Consider the following 18627-nt stretch of genomic DNA (forward strand, 5'->3'; position numbering starts at 1 on the left):
AAACTTTAATCTTCATCTCATATATAGAACAGAAACACAGAGCAACGTAGGCTGGAAGGATTTAAAGAGGTTACCTTGTTTAATCTCCAACTCAAGGATCAAATTTGGATTAGGTTTCTCATAGATTATTCAACTGAGATCTAAAAAAAAATCAATGAATCAATGCATCATGAGATAAATTATGCCTAAAATTTGAGGGTGGCTAAAAAGAAGTGAGAGAGGAATATTAGTTTACAGCCGAGTTTTACAAAAGAACTAGGATTAGTTAATCTGCATCCTCACTTCTCCACTTCTCGCTCTCTCTTTTAGTGATTACCTGAAATCACAGAAAGTAAAAACTTGTTTCTATCTAGTATTTTCTTTTCTGGTCTATCTGATGCTCTTTCACCATAACACTACTGTTACTTCAGAGTGCCTGAGCATTTCAAATGCAAGTTTTATACTTCTGATGCATTTTGAAGATTATATCTAATGTATTTTAATCGACACTTGTATTTTTGCTTCAAAGTGTAATTGGTTGAACTAAACTGCAACTCGAATCTCCTCAATTCTACTGCCCGGAACGCCTGGAGGCGAGGGCCTCAGAGCTCCAGCAGCAACCAGGAGAGGGAGCTCAAGCTTTTGGCTTGGTCTTGTCTCGCTGACGGCGGGAGCAGTATGAAGGCAACATCAAGCGTACAGATTCCGTACAGATAAACTCAAGTTTTGATAAGAGATGGTAGCTAAATTACTTTTTAATTCAAGCAGGAGTATCTGTGTCTTGGGTGTGTGTGATTTTGGCAAAACAATAAATAAAATCCACAGCTTCCAGCAATAAGCAGTTTAAAAAATTAATTTGTATGAATACACAAACGTATGGGAAACCATGCAACTTCTTCGTGGATAAGCTTGGGGATATGGTTGGAATCTATTTATTAGCCCTTGGCCTCATATACCTTTTCATCTGTCACTTTTTTTTCAAAAGTCAAACCAATGACTTGAGCTACTGCTTCAACTTCTTCAGTTCAACCACAGCTTTAGACTCTAGTGCTGCAAACAAATCTGTGCGCTTATATTGTCCATATGAGGATTCCCAAAGAAGTCATGCAATGTCCAAGAAACAGATTTATAATAGATATCTGTAACTTTCCCAAAAGCTAGTTCATCCTTGTAATGTGTTACTGAAATCTAATTGCTTGTGCTGTTTGGTTTTAAGTTGGTTGGGTTTTTTTCAAATACCCCTTTTGCAACACAGTCTTTGTGTGAAAGCAACAATAAACATACTTGTATTGTGTATCATGTATTATGGGTACGTTTTTACAGAGATTTATCTGAACAGTGTCAATTCACTTAAAAACAATTCTAAACTTGCTAGGTTTTACTCTGGCAAGGTAATGAGACAGAAAGATTAGCTTTGCACATAAAATCTTATGGCACTACCACAAAAGCCTCTTTAATTTAGACAGACTGCAGTAAATAGTAAGTTGTATTTGAAAAACATCTACCTACCTGTTATAACATTTTCTTTGTATCTGTCAGCTCAAAGCAGCTGTAAGAGACGAAAGAACTCACATTACTCCAAACTCCTACACATCAAAATAATTTTATGATAGAATTAATCTAGTGTTAAATTTAATGCAGTCCCTTAGATACATATTCTCAAAAAATATAAATTAACAGTTCTTACTGCATGGAAGAAGCTTCTCTTTAAAAATGCTTTTGGAAAAAGTTTGCAGATATAATGCTGGACAACTGTAAAACAGGAGGAAATTCTAAATATTAAAGCTCCAAAATAAAATACATCATAAGTAATCTAATTTAATCAGCGCCGTAAATCTGAATTTAGGTTTTCAAAATACCTTTACTTAGTCTAACTTTTGAAACTCTTTTGAAGTTGTTCTCAATTTTTAATTAAGTTGTTCAGAGTTAGAAAGCAAAAGCTGTCAAAATTAGCAGTTAGATTTTAAAAGTCCAAATAAATAGAAATACCACACTCAGAAGATTTCTGAGCACACATGAGCATTACTAAAGAGTGATGTCTGATTTGAAACTTGTATTCACCTCTAAATTCACCTGTAAATAATATGCTTCAGCCCTAAATAAAGTTTAACACAATGTAAATGTTAATATATATACATATTATAATGGATAATTGGACCATTTATCCTTGACCTCTGTATAGAAGGGGCAAATTTTGCTCTCTGTTAAAAATGGGTCAACCTGTAAACTGTTGAGGGAATAGAAGTCTGAGGGAAAATAATAGGAAAGTTGAATTCTGTTGCATGGCCACAAGCAACACAATGCCCCTCCTGCAGTCTTCCTCTCCTTCCAAATAATTTCAACCGTAATAAGTGCCCATGCCCAAAGAAATAATTCCTAAGATCATTAGCCAGCAGACCTGAAAAATCCTATTTTTTCTGTAATAAAATTTACTAAAAATCTGGATGTGTACTAGTAGTAGTAGTGATAGTTGTTGTTGTTGTTATCATTAGTGCATTGAGTATCTCTTTGTTTTACACATAAAGATATGTTTCCTGAAAAGGAAAACTTAGAGTAGAAATGAAAGTGGAAACATACAAATACAGTTTTTGACTTGTTGCATTCAAAATCCATTCCAAGGGGCCAAAGTGAAAAGTAATTACTTTTCAATACCATGCATTGTTCTCTTCTTTTGTCATTTTCTTTCTCTTTTTAAATTCTCAGTCCCATCTGTTTTTACCATAGTTCACAGAAATATTTCAGAGAAAAATTAAACCTGACCAACTGCTCCTTTCTATAGCACTGCTGCTCCTGCCAGATTCCAAGTGGCATTAGACCAAAATGATAAGTACTGATTTACTTTCAATCTTTTGTTTCACCAGTCTCAGGGGCTGATGAGTTAAAATTTCCACAGACGTAAATTAACATTAGCATGATAGAGTATGGCCTGATGCAGTTCAAAATGCAAATGCAGATCAAAAACTATGCATAAACAGAACATACTAAACCTGAGCTTTTCATAGTAGTCCTTGTTTGTCAGTGTTTCATGCATGTAACTTCTCAGGGTTCTGATCCTATTGCAGCAGAACACTAATTGTAACCAATGCCAGGATACTTTTTGCATGGTGATTTAACTATCCACAAATACATGAAATCATTAATGTAGGTGCTTTGAACCACTTTCTGGAGGAGTCTATTACACTTAATCAGCTTCAGAAAGATGCCTGGGAGATTAAACTTGGGTGGTACAAACATTTTCTCCTCATATCCTACTGTCTCCATTAATTGTTAAAGAAACCCTCAGAGGCCCAAGTTGTTAACAGAAATAAATACTCTGGCTTCCGTGGTCCATGTCCATATAAATTTGGATTTGTTCCAGGCAGTCTTTTAAAATAAAACTCCTGCAGCAACTAGGCATTAGGAAATTTCAATTCTCGTGACAGCAATTGGAGAGATATCCAAACCATCCAAGCATGGGACACTGTAATAGCCTAGAAGAGCCTGTAAGGTTCCTTGGAAGATCTCAATGGACAGAGAAAATAGTTCTCCCAGCTTGAAGCCAGAAGCCAGAAACTGCCTTGAGCAGGTACCTCTTTGTCTTCAATGATCACAGATGAAGACAAATGAAGCCACATCCTGTTCTCTGTTTTGTGGAGATGTTAGTGTCATGGGTCTGTGCTCGCTCTCTGTTGTCATGGGATTCATAAATATAAAACTCTCTCAAATAAGTAGCTTGCTTCAAAAAAAAACTCATCCCAAAACAAATGTGCCTGCCCTGAAGTCAGCTAACCAACCTTGCCAAGGAACAGAAGAGCAATGCAATGCAAAGCATGTTATAAACATGTTGATGTTGTGTAAGGCCCTGATTCTGACATTCAGTCCAGAAATATATCTCTACATCTTTCAAAAAAGTTTAGCCCAAATACATAGCAATTCATAGAGTAGTAACACTATTGGGGTAGTTTTGTAGAAGAAGATCATAGAAACTTGAGAGTTGTGTGTTTCAGCTGACTGAATTTACTGCAGATAACAAAGCCTTTTGCCTCTTTCCCTTGCACCTTCCCTCCTCTTCTCTGTAAAGATCTCCCTGTCATTCCCCTGCTCTGAAACTCCCGTTTGCTCCGAGTGTCCCCATTTTCTTTTTTCCAAATACAAGGGTTCATTGCACTCACTCTCATCTTCCTATCAACATCTGTGCTGCAATCATTCCTCTTTCCTTTGCTTCATTCCTCCCTTCATAAGGCTCCTTCTCTCTTCAGCTTCTTGGCAGCTCTAGAACTTCTACTTTTCCTTTCTGATTTTTGGTCTATTCAGATCCTTAACCAGCTCCCTTCCTCCACCTACAGTAAAGGCTTTGCATGATTGCCAGCCATGCAGAAGAAATAGCATTCCTTGTACATCCATGTAAGTCTGGCAGGCACTGGTGGAGGCTTTGTGGATGTGTTGAAGGTCACAGATCTGTATTTTTCTCCTTCCCCCTGCTTTATGTCATTTTACACTATTGCAGATGGGACTGGATCAACTTCAGAGACTCAGCAGAATCTGACAAAGTATCCTGACAGTTTATCACCATGGTACAAAGTGGATGAAGCACATGAGCCACAGAAACAAGGACGCTTCAACAATTGTTCTGATTAACTATAAAGCTTTGGGAATTAATTTTGCACTGGGAAGTATGCAAATAGTTTCCAAAATCTTCTTGAAAAATGGAGTCCCATTAGGCTTTCCATCTGATTGATTCCAGAGTTCCAGTCAATGACAGAAAAACTTCTGCTGTCAAGAGGACAGAGATGTTTGAAATCTTTTGGTCTTACTCATCAAAAAAAAAAATCTTGACTTCCCTCTCTGAAAAAAAATTTGCTTTTTCTGTGCTTACAACTCAGATGACAAAGAGAAAGAAATAAAAATACAGGCATCTCCCTCCTTCTGCAGAGAAATTTACAGGAAAACACAATACTACACCACATCTAAAGCCTTCTGACAATTTGTCACAATTAGGTGATTCTTTCCTACATACATTTCTTCCTTTTGCAAGGCAGCTGATCCCAGAATGACTAAAGCTATTACAACCACCACAAAAAAGAAAAAGAAGTACAAAAAATATTATTGTGACCTCCTACAAACAACTACAAAACAATGTAATCACCCATTATACAGTATCATGCAAATACACTTCAAAACCACAGGAACCCCAGGGTGTTTGCCACACAGACACAGAGGGAGAAGGAGGAGAGAATTGGACAGAATTTCTATAGGTGCTGCTAAATTAAAAAATTATTCATGCACATGTACTCTTGTCTTTCACCCAGAGGAGAGTGCAGATGAACACAGCACACACAGCACACAGTAATACATCATGCCTCTCCACACTCACACATATTCAAAGGTTTGACATTTTACAAGCATTTAAGGAAAACAAAAACAATCCTGCAACCCTCTGTGAACTGGAGTCAACCTCCTCACAGAAGTGGAGGGATTGACTTTCCATGGGATGAACTTCTGCTGCATTAAGTGAGAAATACTTTAAAGACATCCCTCAAAGTCCAGCTGATAAACACCACAGAATACAGAGCTCTCTGAACTTAAACTACAGTGCTAAAATGCACACTAGTGTGTTTCTAAATGTTTGGTTCTGACAATTGCTATTATAAGGAACAGGTAGTTATTGATTACTTTTGTGGGGTGAGAAACTAGAGACCCAAGGCTATGCAATTCAGGAAACAGAGATTATCTGGGGCTACAAGTGAGACAATCTTTGAATAGGCAGTTAGATATATTTTGATAAAATAAGATTTAGTGAGCCAAAAAGGGAGCTCTTGTTTGTTTTCAAAGATTAGTTGTTCTGGTAAAAAATCTTACTTAATGCCCGCCATTCTTCATGCATCTTTAGACACAACTACCATGTTGTTCTCCTCCTTCTTCTGTCTTTACTTGAGACATACAAGGACAAGGTAACAGACCAGTAAGTGCTAGAGTTTAAAAGCTTCATTTAAAGTAAAGTTTAAAGCACATAGTTTCTGTGTTGGTGAAATACTCAATGCTTTTCCAGCCTGGCTGTGATTCTTTGAATGATGTCACATCCACTCCAACTCAAAATAATAGGAGGTTCTTTTCATATACCTTATTTTCACATTTTCACCTTAACACACATATTTTATTTGCTAAACAGAGAATTACTGTGACAATTAGCTTTCATTTCCTCCAAAAAACCTTCACTTAATCTTCAGCCTTCATATTTACATTTTCCCCTTGCTTCTTTCTCGGATTTCTAACTATTTAAATGTGTCTGGGTAATCCTGACTTTTGCACTAACATTGCCAACTTTGCTATCAGATATTTTCAGACTAATGCTCATGCCAGCATTTGCTTCAAAATTATACATATAAGACAGCTGTCACCATATGAATTGCAACAGTAAAAATTCCTTTTTTTTCTAGTTTTGTCCCTTCTTCCCATTAGAAACTCAACTATTGAAGCATATTTCAGATGAATATCAGTAAATCTTTGCTGTCAGATGTTTCACCACAGCTCTTCCACCACACTGAGTACAGAACTGCTGAGGAAAGTGTGCAGCTAGATGGCAGTGTGCCAAATTAAAGAATCAATATGAAATTGACTATTTCTAATAAGGCATAATATAGTATGTTTTAAATAGCATGAAAACCTAAAAATCAAATCCGTAATGAAAAAATAAAACTGTTCATAATATTATTGTGACTGAAAAGCTGTAGCCAGGTGGTATATTGAGCCAGGGCAACTAAAAATCCTGTTTACATTCTGCTTCAAAGAGCAACTCTACCCTAACCACCCTACATTTCAGGTACCAGCTCTTATCACTATGTAAAACAGAAACAGTGCCATCTGCCTTGGTGTGAAGAGCATTGTATGGCTTAATAAAGGGATGTAAATACTTGTCTTAGTTCAAGGTCCTCCATGAAATGGGACAGATAATGGGATGCAAATGAACAGGAACATACACCAATAGGTAAATATGGGACCAACTGAACACAGCACATAAATACCCTTCTGCTGAATGTATAAAAAGCCTCTATAGCAATAAAACTTAAGGCACCATTCTCCAAGGCTAGCTGGCATAAAAGGACAAAGAAGGTGTTCTGCAAGGAGGAAAGGATCCTTCTGCTCAGATCACTGAGCAGTTGCTGTACTGTTTACCAGCAAAACAGCCTCAGGGCTGTGGAGCTGCCCACTTGCCCGCTGGACCCTTTCAATGTAAGGACCTCAATACATTCGATGAATAATTTCTTAGCCCAATAGGCAGAAAAAGAATTCCCACCTCGAACAGTATCTTTGTTTTCTCCACAGTCTAAACACACAATTGTACTTACTGCCTTCTAGGAACCTACCCTTCATCCATAGGCAGGAAAGGAAAAAACATGCTACAGTCAGCTATCAACTACTGTTTTCTTTGCTGCTGGGCTTTTTACTTTGGCTCTGCCTTAATATTTAAACTAGCTGCTCCTTTGCTAGTGCAAGATCTGTTAACACTTCTGATATAAACTCCATTTTGGCTGGGACAACCAATCATTTCAGGATTAAGCATAATTTTCCATTATCAAATGTTTTAGCCAAAATAATTTTTAAAAAATTATTTTATTAATTTTACAATATGGAAGTAGCAGGGATCAGTTTAGATGGGCTGTTTTCTTTTTGCAGTCCTGTATTTTAAACCCAAATTTCACATAAGTTTAAATATGTCATGCTGTAAGTAATGATGTTAAATATACATATACAAATAAATATATATATATATATAAATATATATCTGCTGTGCATTCTTGACATATGAATTGTTACACTTTTTGTGTGCTAAGAATATATAACACAACACATAATTTTGTTTACTTGTAGGTAATATTTCATTAAGATACTTTTTATACTGGTAAACCTTAGGTTAGAGCATCATCACATCTTACATCATATTCAAAAGATCAGGGGTTTTGACTGAGTATCAAGAAGGCAGGTTCAAGAGAACATTCTGCTGAGATCCCTGAGGGATTTTGGTTGTTGCCTTGATGAAAGAAAAGACCATTGATGGCTGTACCATGGATGTCACTTCAAGTGACCAGGACATTATGGTGAGATGCTGGAGCCTGCAGGAAATCTTACAGTCCCAATGACCCTTTGGAACAGTAACAGCACCTCCCAGAGATGCCGCCAAACAGGCTCTTGTTTTCCTTTTTCCCTTCATGGAGAACCAGAGACCTGTGAGAAACATGAAAAGGAAAAAACTGTACAGCCTAGTTTATCTGCACAAAGGTAGGAATTATCCATATATGTTCCTACAAAATCCTCCTTTTAATCTTCACGTTACTTTACTTTCAAAAAATCTTTAATTAAAAGTGTATAAAAGTACATTAAGTATTTTAAAGAAAGCTACTGGCCCAACAAATGTGTTTATGCAAAATAACACACAGAGGATGACTGTTGCAGTTGAACCCCCAATACTAATTAATGTATGTCTGTCTAACTTCAGGTATCTTGTACAAGCTGATAAATCCACAACAGAAAATGAAGAAACAATATATTCTTGGCTTTCTACAACAACAACAACAAAAAGTGTATAAAAGCCTCAAGTTACATAAATACTGTTTCACTACACTTATGAAAAATATGAACTTATAGACATGGGCAAAAGTTTTTGGGGAAAGAGGTCTCCTGGACACATATCATGACACAGAATGAAAAATTCTCTTCCTGGAGAATTTTTCTCTTTGGGCACTTCTCACAGGAACTTTATGCTTTCAACCACTGTTTTTATTATCTTTAGGACAAGGTGATGCTTGGGGAAAAGTTTCACAGTAGCCCCATAGGCCAAAACATTCTGGCCTGTCCAACTAGCCAGACAGCAGATTCCTTTTTTAATATTTCAAATAAAGCACTTGAGTTCCAGTACAAGGTCATTCTTCAACTCAGATTATACCAGATTATAGTCCACAGGTGAAAACAGGTGTTATAAATTGGGTAAAATATAAAAGCATGTATTTTGCTGGCCTTTTCATTAGGCTCTCATTTCAGACTTAATTGTAGATTCAAAAAGAGTGTAGCAGAAAACCTTTAACTAATGTTAACCAAAGCATATTGAGTAGCCTGACCAACAATTTAGTTACCAGTCTAAACAGGAATTGTCCTGGGACTGGGTTCTAGCACTCACAGATAGTCTGAAATTTGGAGTTTGTGGCCAACTTTGTTCATACTGAAAAGTAATTTGGAGGAAAAAAGTTTTAAAAACCTTGCTATCCTCATCTTTTCCTCACTCATTCACAGACACGTAGCACAAAGGCAAGTTTGTGCACTACCTGAGAACCTCTGGCAAGAAGCTGGTGAGGGACATCTCAAGAGCTTTCAATGGAAGCATCACTGTGAACTCAGTTTTCCTCAGCAACCAGTGTCCTTCAGAAAAGTGTTGCCTCTTGGCAAGCCTGTGATTGAACTATGTGGTGAGGGAAGAGAGTGGATCCCCGTCATTGACCATGACCATGGTCTGCATGGGACCACCAACTAAATAAGGTCTTGAAAGATTAGATCTCCCAACAGATCTGGCCCACTAGAGCACCCAATCCTTTGTCCCATCACCCCAGAGACCCACCCCTCACCCCATGGCCTCAAGACCATGCCCCCACTTCCACAACCACCTGGCCTCCCACCTTCTAGAAATGTCCACCACGTGCATCCGCACTCTGAGGGAGAATTACCCCTCAAGAAGAAAGGACTGAGAGGGCACTGCATAAATGTGTATAAATACCCAGTGGGCAGGAGGGAGTGAAAAGAAAGTGAATGCAGGCTTTTCTCACTGGTGCCAACCACTAGGACACAAGGCAATGGGCAGAAGTTGGACAATATGTGATTCTTGAGGTGCCTTGTGCTAGGCCAGAAATAGGCCTCGATGATCCCAAGGGGTCCCTTTCAACTCAGTTATTGTATGGTTCTATGATTGTATGATGCACAGGGAGATCCACATGATTATGAGGAAGAACTTAACGGAGCAGGGGATCACTCCTTGGAACAAGTTGCGGAGTGTCCCTCACTGGAGGTACTCAGGAACTGCCGGGGTGCAGTCCTGTGCCATGCGCTCTGGGATACCTGCCTGGGCATGGTGACCCCCGGCGGTGCCCTGCAGCCTGACCCGCTCCGCGAATGTGAGATGAGGGCCCGAGGCGAGCGCCGAGGCGCGGCCCGCACGGAGGGCAGGCTGAGGGCGGCGTTCCCCCGCTCCCTCCTCCCGCCCGCCCGCCGGGCCCGCGGCCGCCCCCGCCCGCTCGCTCTCTCGCACAGCGGCGCGGGCAGGGCCCGCTGCGCTACGGCGGGCAAGGCTGGGGCGGCGTCAGCGGGCGCGCGGTGCCGGCTCCAGGGCTTTAAAGCAGCGTGTAAGCTGAGATGCTACCACAGACAGCGGCGCGGCGGCGGCGGCCGCAGGAGCTCCTCCAGCCCAGACGGGCGCCCTCCTTTCGCCCCCGCCGCGCCCCGGGGCATGAGAGCGGCCGCCCCGCGCCTCTAGGTACCCACGGGCCCCATGGCGACGACCCGCGCTCCCCGCGCCCTGCTACTGCTGCTGCTGCTGCTGCTGCTGTGCCCGCCGGGGCTGCGGCGGGGGGCGCGGGGCAGCGGGCAGCGCCCGCGGGGCTGTCCGGCGCCGTGCCGCTGCGAGCTGGACGGAGTGCTGCTCCGCGCCGACTGCTCCGACCGCGGGCTCACCGCCGTGCCTGCCAACCTCAGCGTCTTCACCTCCTACCTGTAAGTGCGGGCCGGCCGGCCAGGGCGCACCGGCGGCGGCGGCGGCGGGAGGGCTCGGGCGGGCCTCCGGCGCTGACAGGAGGCGCTCCGTGCCCGGAGAGAACACCCGACTTCAAATAAGTTTCTAATCGCTTTTTAATCAGCGGGCGCGTTGTAAAGCGTTTATAGTTGTCTGGCTATCGCGGTGCCCGCTCCGGCGCCCGGAGGATCGCTGTGTGATGTACCGTTTGGAGGGTAATTAAAAGCGATTGCAACAGCAGAAACTCGATGCGGTCCTCCGGGACGTTATCTTCACCTTTGCTTCCCGGGACAGGGCTTTGAACTGCGGCCGCTGCCGATTTAATCGTTAACAGATCTCCCCTCGGGTGGAGCGAAGGCAGTGAGTGAATAAAGCGCGCTCCCGGGGGGCGGGCAGCGCTCGGGTACCGCAGTGCCGGTGTCCGGACGCAGGTGCCGGTGTCCAGATCCGGGCTCCGGCCGGCGCACCCCGCCCCTCGGGAGGCTCCCCGGGCCTCGCAGCGCCCGCCCGACCGGGAATCCCCGGCGGCACGGGCTGCGCTGCTTGCGAGCTGCGCTGCATCCCGGGCGCGCTGAGCTACAGCGGCTGGGGACACAGCCGGCGAGAACCGAGAAACTCTGCACTAGCAAAAAATCCACTCCAAACCGTGGTGAAACTTTGTTTGCTTGCGGTTTTTTTTGGGCTCAGTGTTCGTCATTTAGCTTCTCGTGGTGTCGTGTCTTGAAAGTGCTGGTGCTCTAAGTGTTCCTTTGCTGTTCTCCTTACTGGTTGCATAGTTTGTGTGGTTGTTCATTTACAGCTTATTCTTCGTGCCCAGCATAAAGTATGTCTGGTTTTGAACGTGTTTGTCCAGTCTCCATATTTTGACATGCTGTAAACATGCTTGCTACTATAGTTACTGTGAAGATGCTTTCACAGCTTTGTGTGTCTGGCATACCAAGGTAATCATTCTGATCACACTTCTCTGTTAGTACCATGCTTCAAAGGACATAAAACATATCTTACATCTGAAAGACAGAATAAAGTAAGCTAGAAATTGATTTCTATGCAAAGTATAAACATAGCAACGTGGACAAGGTGGAAATTAAGTGCAATCAACCAAATCTAAGTATATATTAGGGGAAAACCTAATTTAAAGAAAATAACATACATTTATAACGAAAGTGAGCAGCTGAAAGGCCTTTTATATATATTCTATGCATGTAAATACTTTTCTGAATTTTTTCTTAAGACTATTTTTAGCTTATTTTATCAGAAACATTTCAAAACAAAGCTATTGATAATGTTAGGAGGCAGGAGTCAGCAGTCAGCATTACTGAACGACCACTCACAGTAGAGCAAAACTTTGGCTATGTGTGATAAAGATGCAGTCCTAAGACACGTACAAGGTCTGTCACTAGTTCCAGAAGTAGCAGGTCCTGATTTTGGGTGTGCCTAAGATACAATGTTTTCTGGTGCTTTGGAAAGCCATAAGCAGAAGGGTAGACAGTGATGGCATAAAGGCATCCTTAAGCTGTACACATCCTGTGTTGAGAAGTAGAGACCCTAAATTCCTCACTGCTTGGAGGAATGCTAAAACCAGAAAAACATGAGACTGTTTGACTGTTTTATGAAAAAAAAAGAGAGCATATGTGTGGCAATGTCAAAATACCATTGCTGGGGTTCTTCTGCCTCTGGTAACCTGCTTCATGGGAGGATTGTGATCTAGTCTGCCCTTTTGTTTCTAAATCCTTCTGTCCTTCAGAAGGAATGTCTTTCTCCAGTCAAAAATCCTCTGTTGTTCAGTAACATACACCCTGAAGTGAAAAAATGTTATTTGGATAGGCAGACTTTTAAATGACCAGGACTGCATGCAGACAGTATAAAGGATAAAAGGCCAATTTATACACATAGGCAGCTACACTTACCATTTTCCAAATTTATAAAGCTGCTATCCTTGGATTGATTAATTATTGCCTAATTATGCAGAACTATGGCTCCTGCCTGCCTTCCGTAAAGAACTGTCAGGTCTCATTGTCTGTAGATGGCTAAGCAATGGCAAATTTTAAAACATGCCTGCTTGTTATAGGCATGTTTGCCTCCCTGAGCTTGGTAATGGCCAATCAGCTGCTTCTTGATTATTCTCCTTTCTGGTTTGTTTTTTTTTTTCCTCCCAAAAAACTCAGAAATATCTTTTTATGCTGTGACAATGTTTACCTCAGATCAAACCAAGAGATTAAAACTGTGTACTCACAGTTAATCTCTTTCAAGAAAAAAATAATCTTCTTCAGTCAATTATGTTCTTGCACCATAGATACATCTGACCAAAACCAGTGTTTAGTACTACCTTGGATTAAGTTTGAGTTTTTAAAGCTTTGGGTTTCAAAGTTTTGGGTTTTGTTTTTTGGTGGTTTTTTTTGTTTCTTTGTTTTGTTTTGTTTTGTTTTTTTCTTTTTTTTATTTCTGAACTTTTTATCTGAGTTTAACACTCACATATGAGAAAAAGGTTTTCTTGGTGTGCACTGGAGATAGTGGGAAAAGCTAAGCTGAAATGCTGAGGCCATTAAAGATTTGTTTTATTTTGAGACAAATGTCTATAGAGCATGATGTATTATGGTGACTGAATTTTACATGTACCATCATTTTTTTATGACAGTGCTCTTGCAGCAGAGCTAAATGTACTCTACAGATGGACCTGCTACAATTTTCTCCATTCTCATTTATAATCCCAGGCAGCAATTCTTTCCTCCCATCAAAAATATTTTTATTTATGATTATGTGTCTGCTGCCATGAACTGTTAGACTTTTTAAGAGCAGGCAAGGAGAATCCATGAGTTTCTTTCCATTCCTTTTTCTTCATTTACTTTTAGACTAAGTAATGTATTTGGTGTATTCAATGCAACTCCTGTTGACATAAATGAGAATTCCATGTGCTGATGAAGGGCAGGACTGAGTCTCTGTTTCAAATTAAGAACAGGTCACTTTCCTATCAGTTCACAGTGGAAAGAAGAAGACAGAATCTACGGGTCTTTTGCACATGGGACGCTCATTAATTCTCAAACCAAACCCATGAGTTAGTGAAATATTGTTACCATTTGCTGTGATGTGGAAAATTGAAGTGGAGAAGGGCTTGCTCAAAGTTAAAGTTTATGACAAGCCAGCCATTAAAAAATTCTAACTCCATTGTTTAGCCACAGGTTTGTCCTACTTTACTTATATAACCCTAGAATGACCCTAATTTATTACTCCTTAAAAATTGTGTGAAATTTGGAAACTCCTGTTCAAGAATATTTAGTATGACAAGTAATGAAAACAGATTTTCTTTCCAATCTCTTCTGATGACAATATAGAAGACAACACTTACAGATTTTTAGGTTGTTTTGGGCCTGGACAATACAAAAAAGTAAATTTATTTTAACTGCCAGGGCTGTCTAACAATTTGTATACTGTGTTTGTGATCAAAACCTGTCAATGATAAGCAGAATGTTTGCAAAATATTAGCATCATGGATTGACAGAGATATGCATGAATATAAATATTGCAGCATGTTGCCTTTTACATTATAGTTTACTTAAAAAGTCTTAATTTAGGTGTATTGTAAAAATGTGTGCTAATACTTGGTGAAATATGATTAATATAATTTTTAAATTTTCATTGAAATAATTTATTAAGAAAAATTATTTCTCAAAACATTGATAACATTGATATTATTACAGTAGAACCTATGAAGAAGATATCAATACCTGTTATAAGGTTTCAAATCTCTCCATCTTCAAATAAATTTTGTCCTTCTACTTCATTCATTTCTATGCTATTGTATTTGATGATAACTGTTCCTGTAGAGCACAGTCAAAAAACACTCTGAAAGTGTTTAAGATGACTAAACATAAAAAATGAAAAGGAAAAAACAATTGCAATGAACCTGAATGAAAAGATTGCTTACTATTTTGAAGGTAAAGAAGTATATTCCCAGAAAGTGACAATGCTTCTGAAATAAGAAATATAGCAAATTTTGTGTCAGGAATACCCCAAATCATTAAGAGCAATCCTTTGGGGTAAATTTGCATCCTTTTAGTCATTCTGATCTGACAGTGCAAATTCAGGTCTTGTCTGTGTCTTCATCAGAGGTATTTTGGGAATGACCATGGTTTTTCAAAGAGATCTATCAGCAGCATGAATTATAAAGTCTCTTACACCTTCCAGATCCCTTGACAAGATTTAGGAGTTAGACATTTCATAAGATGTCTGTTTTTTCTTAGGAAGTACTTCTTTACATAGCTAAAAACTTTATAGCCCTTAAATTAATTAATTGTCATGTGGTTTCAGTTAGGAATCTGAATCTTGTCCTGATTGAGGATTAAGGTAAATCCAGTTCTGGATTTAGAATTTGGTGCTAAATCTCGCTTTTGAAAAGGAAACTTAACATTTCCTCTCTACTCGTGGCAAATAGCACATATGCAAAGGTGAAATATACCTGACGATAAATTAGAGGTAAACAAAAACTGAAGTAACTATGCAAAGCATCATGTTTGCCAGTTTTCAAGAGATTTGCTTTAAATTTCAAAACATAGCGAGTCAAGTCAAAGTCAGTTTTTTTGAGAAAAATTTCAATCAAAAATGTTTTTTGAACTATCATTCTTCTCACTTGAGAATACTGTGTTAAAAATAACTCTTTACACTGCTTCCTAAAGAGCCTTTTGCTGCTCTGAAAGAAAAAAAGGCTCTCACACATTACCTCTCTCCTTTAGCATTTACTCTGTGGAAACACTGCATAAATTGAAGGGAAAAGGAAGCTATTTTGAAGCTGGGAGAGCACAAGGCATTGACAGAGCGAAGGCACCTTTGCTTGGGTTGGTGTCTGAAGCACAGCGGACAATTGGCCGGGCAGAGGGAGCCTGACTCCAGCTGAGAACGCGTGCACTGGGCTGACCTTCCCAGCCAGCATGCCAGCAGAGATTAGGCTTCCCTCAAGTGCTCCCTTGTTAACCCAGCTTTTTCTGCAATGTCATTTGTCTTTCAAATGCTTCAAATTGCTACCAGTCTTTCAGTAGTCCAGATCACTTTCTTTTATTCTGTGTGTTGGCCAAGATAATATTTCATCTGTGTGCACTGCTTTCTTAATTCTCTGTTGGCTATTTAAATAGTCATGATTAATACAATTTATGGTGTTGTCCCTGATTTCTGTACTTGAACTGTCCAGCAGATCTGCTTCTTTACCTAGGAAGAATCATGGTAAATAAGGTGTGGATCCTTTGGCTCCAAGTAAGCTGATTGAAGGCAGAACATGATGTGGTGTTTTTGACATACCAGAACAGCTTTAGACTTTGGTTAGAAGAAAATACCCTAACATCTTAAAAAAAAAAAAAGATGTGATCAAAGCATGCTTACTCCTCAGAAATTTAACAATTCATGTGGCAAATCCATATGCTTTATTCTCTGTAATGTTTGCTGAGAAAACCTGAGGATCTTCTGTATAATTTTACTGATCAGATGTGAGAAATTTATCACCTGGAGAACCATAAAAGACATAAATATGGTTGGGGAGAGGTAGGGCCTGAAATGATGTTGCTGACACTTGCTGAAGGAGTGCTACCTTTTTCTGTCTTTCAGAATTAAGGTTTAAACAAAAAAAAGTACAAAGATAGTGAACTGTTTCAGCTGTATAGGGCGGCAGCTCATGGTACCCCTGACTTTGTCCTAGTGCTTTTTTATTTCCTGGAAGTCTGGTAATTTTTGAATTAGAGATCTTAGAATGAGTATTAAAGAAGCAGCAGCACCCAAGTAGAAATACTGTCCTGGAATGTCTTTGCCATTTAGGTGGAAAAGACCCCCAGCCAGGTCATATTATACTAAGCACCAGCAAACCCCGGATCTCTAAGCAGTAATGAAATGGGACTGCAAAGCAAGTTCCCAGGAACTGGTGCCTTTTATCCAGCTTTGCTCAGACAGTACATTCTGTATCACCTTCCAGATTTATTTTTTTGCTGTGTTTTACTGATTTTTCGCTATGAGCTTTGGGTTTTAGAGGCTGTGGCCACAGCACTGAGGTCATTCCCTGAAAGGACAAGCTATATTTTCATGTCTAGTCACTGCTGCAAAAAATAATTAATCTGAAGTGTAGTGTTATCCAACAATGATAATTATAATAATCAGCCACTCCCAAACTGGGATTTTATTGGTAACAAATGGGCTCTTAGTTTGGGTCCAATTGTATGATTTGGCTTCAGTCCTGCAAATACTTATCCAGATACTTAACTTCAGTGTCAGGAATGGTTCCACTGAAATCACATGTGTAAATGTTTGTTGATCAAGGCCTTTAATAATTCTAAAACAATCATCCCTTTCCCACATATCAGCTCGTTTGTGGGGAATAGTTTCATTAAGCTGTTCTCCACCACTGTCTCATTGCACAGCCTAAAGCATTATGCATATCATAAATCATTTAATACCATTGTTTTCAAAAATTGACTGATTTGAATATTTATTTTTATCTGGAATGCACCATTCTCCAATGGTATTAAATTATGTAGTTGCAGTGAAATAATTTTAAGGACATATTTTGATTAAAAACTGCTGAAACCTTTTGCATTATACTTCAGAAGTATAGTTGGCTTTGTACCGGTGATATAGTATTGTGTGCATGGTGATGTCTGTGCATAGACAGATGTCAGACAAATTTTTAAAAATATCTATCAGTCTAAAGCAGGAGAAACAACTACAATTCCCACTGTACAAAATCTCTCCCTGCTTTTGATTAAAAACACTTGATTAAATGTTTTCTATTTTGTTGAGAGTAACCATGCTTAGTGAAATTACTAAACTTGCGTACTAATTACTTAAGTAATGCAGAAGTATTTTTTGGATTGAGACTTCATGTGCATAATGATTGTGAATAAACTTAACTCTTTTTTTGTGCTTGTGTCATACAGATTTTCCCATGAAAAGTGTACAATAATTTGATGATGTTATTTATGAAGGGGAGGTAGGAGGTAGAAAAGTAAAGCTGGTGTTCGGTACTACTACTTGTCTTTCTTTTTTTATTCTGTTTGTTTCTTCACCTAACACTTCAGCCAGTTTTGTTTGAGGATAGAACAGTTAGAGCACTGATATTACACAGAAATAAGACTTTCCTAGCCCTCATTTCTGCAGCAGTAGGCATCTTACAATGCCAGTTGTACCATGCCTTCTGGATCCTGTGATAATAAAAATGCTAGTGTAAGTGAATGAAAGAACAGATGTAAGATGATGTCAGCATCAAGGGAAGTGTAGCTGCACTGATTTGGCATTCACTGAGTTTGTAAATGAGTCTCTGTGTACCCTGAGGGGAGAAGGTCACAGCTGGCAAAGGAAGCAAGTAAGATAAGACAAAGTTCTCTCTCATCCACGATTGAAAGTTACATGTTCTGAACCACCTTGATGAGTAACTTGCCTTTGAGCTTGATCCTTAATCAGCTTGGTGTGGAGGCTGCCTCAGAAATTAAATATTTCTCCTGTTGGTCTCACATATGATGAGGCTGCATTTATGTTTGTAGTGGAGGGTGAGACTCTCCAAGTTGTCCAGTGTCCAGAAATAAGATTTATCCTTATGAAGACCCGGAACCCAAAGTTTCTTAAGCACCCTAATTCAAGGGATTGTCATTTTGAGAGCATGAGAAAAAGACAGAAACTGCTTCTGGGAACAAGGACTATCATCAGTTAGCCATAACTGGGATTCAGGTAAAGAGACCTTTAAGTCCTTCTGCTCATGGATATAGTAATTTATGGATTCAAGTAAATCACACAGCTTTTCTCTAGTCTTATTCCTTATGTGCGATGGCTGGGACAACTACCTACATCTGAATTTGACTAATTTGGTGGTCGCTGAAAAAAAGCTGGAGATCTGTAGATTAAGAATACTTAATTATGAGCTAATTGTGAGT

The 18627-nt window shown here is 39.6% G+C and overlaps 1 protein-coding gene across 1 annotated transcript in view; it reads left to right on the plus strand.

Annotated features, from left to right (window-relative positions):
• The first annotated feature begins 10393 nt into the window (after window positions 1-10393).
• Window positions 10394-18627, plus strand: part of LGR5 (leucine rich repeat containing G protein-coupled receptor 5) — an 88499-nt gene continuing 80265 nt past the window's right edge. Inside the window, exon 1 of the mRNA XM_064701942.1 lies at window positions 10394-10710. Within this exon, the coding sequence (XP_064558012.1) occupies window positions 10490-10710 (221 nt within the window). The 5' untranslated portion in view covers window positions 10394-10489. The remainder of the gene's footprint in view (window positions 10711-18627) is intronic.

Source organism: Zonotrichia leucophrys, chromosome 1A (genome assembly GCF_028769735.1).
Source record: "Zonotrichia leucophrys gambelii isolate GWCS_2022_RI chromosome 1A, RI_Zleu_2.0, whole genome shotgun sequence".
Classification (NCBI taxonomy): domain Eukaryota; kingdom Metazoa; phylum Chordata; class Aves; order Passeriformes; family Passerellidae; genus Zonotrichia; species Zonotrichia leucophrys.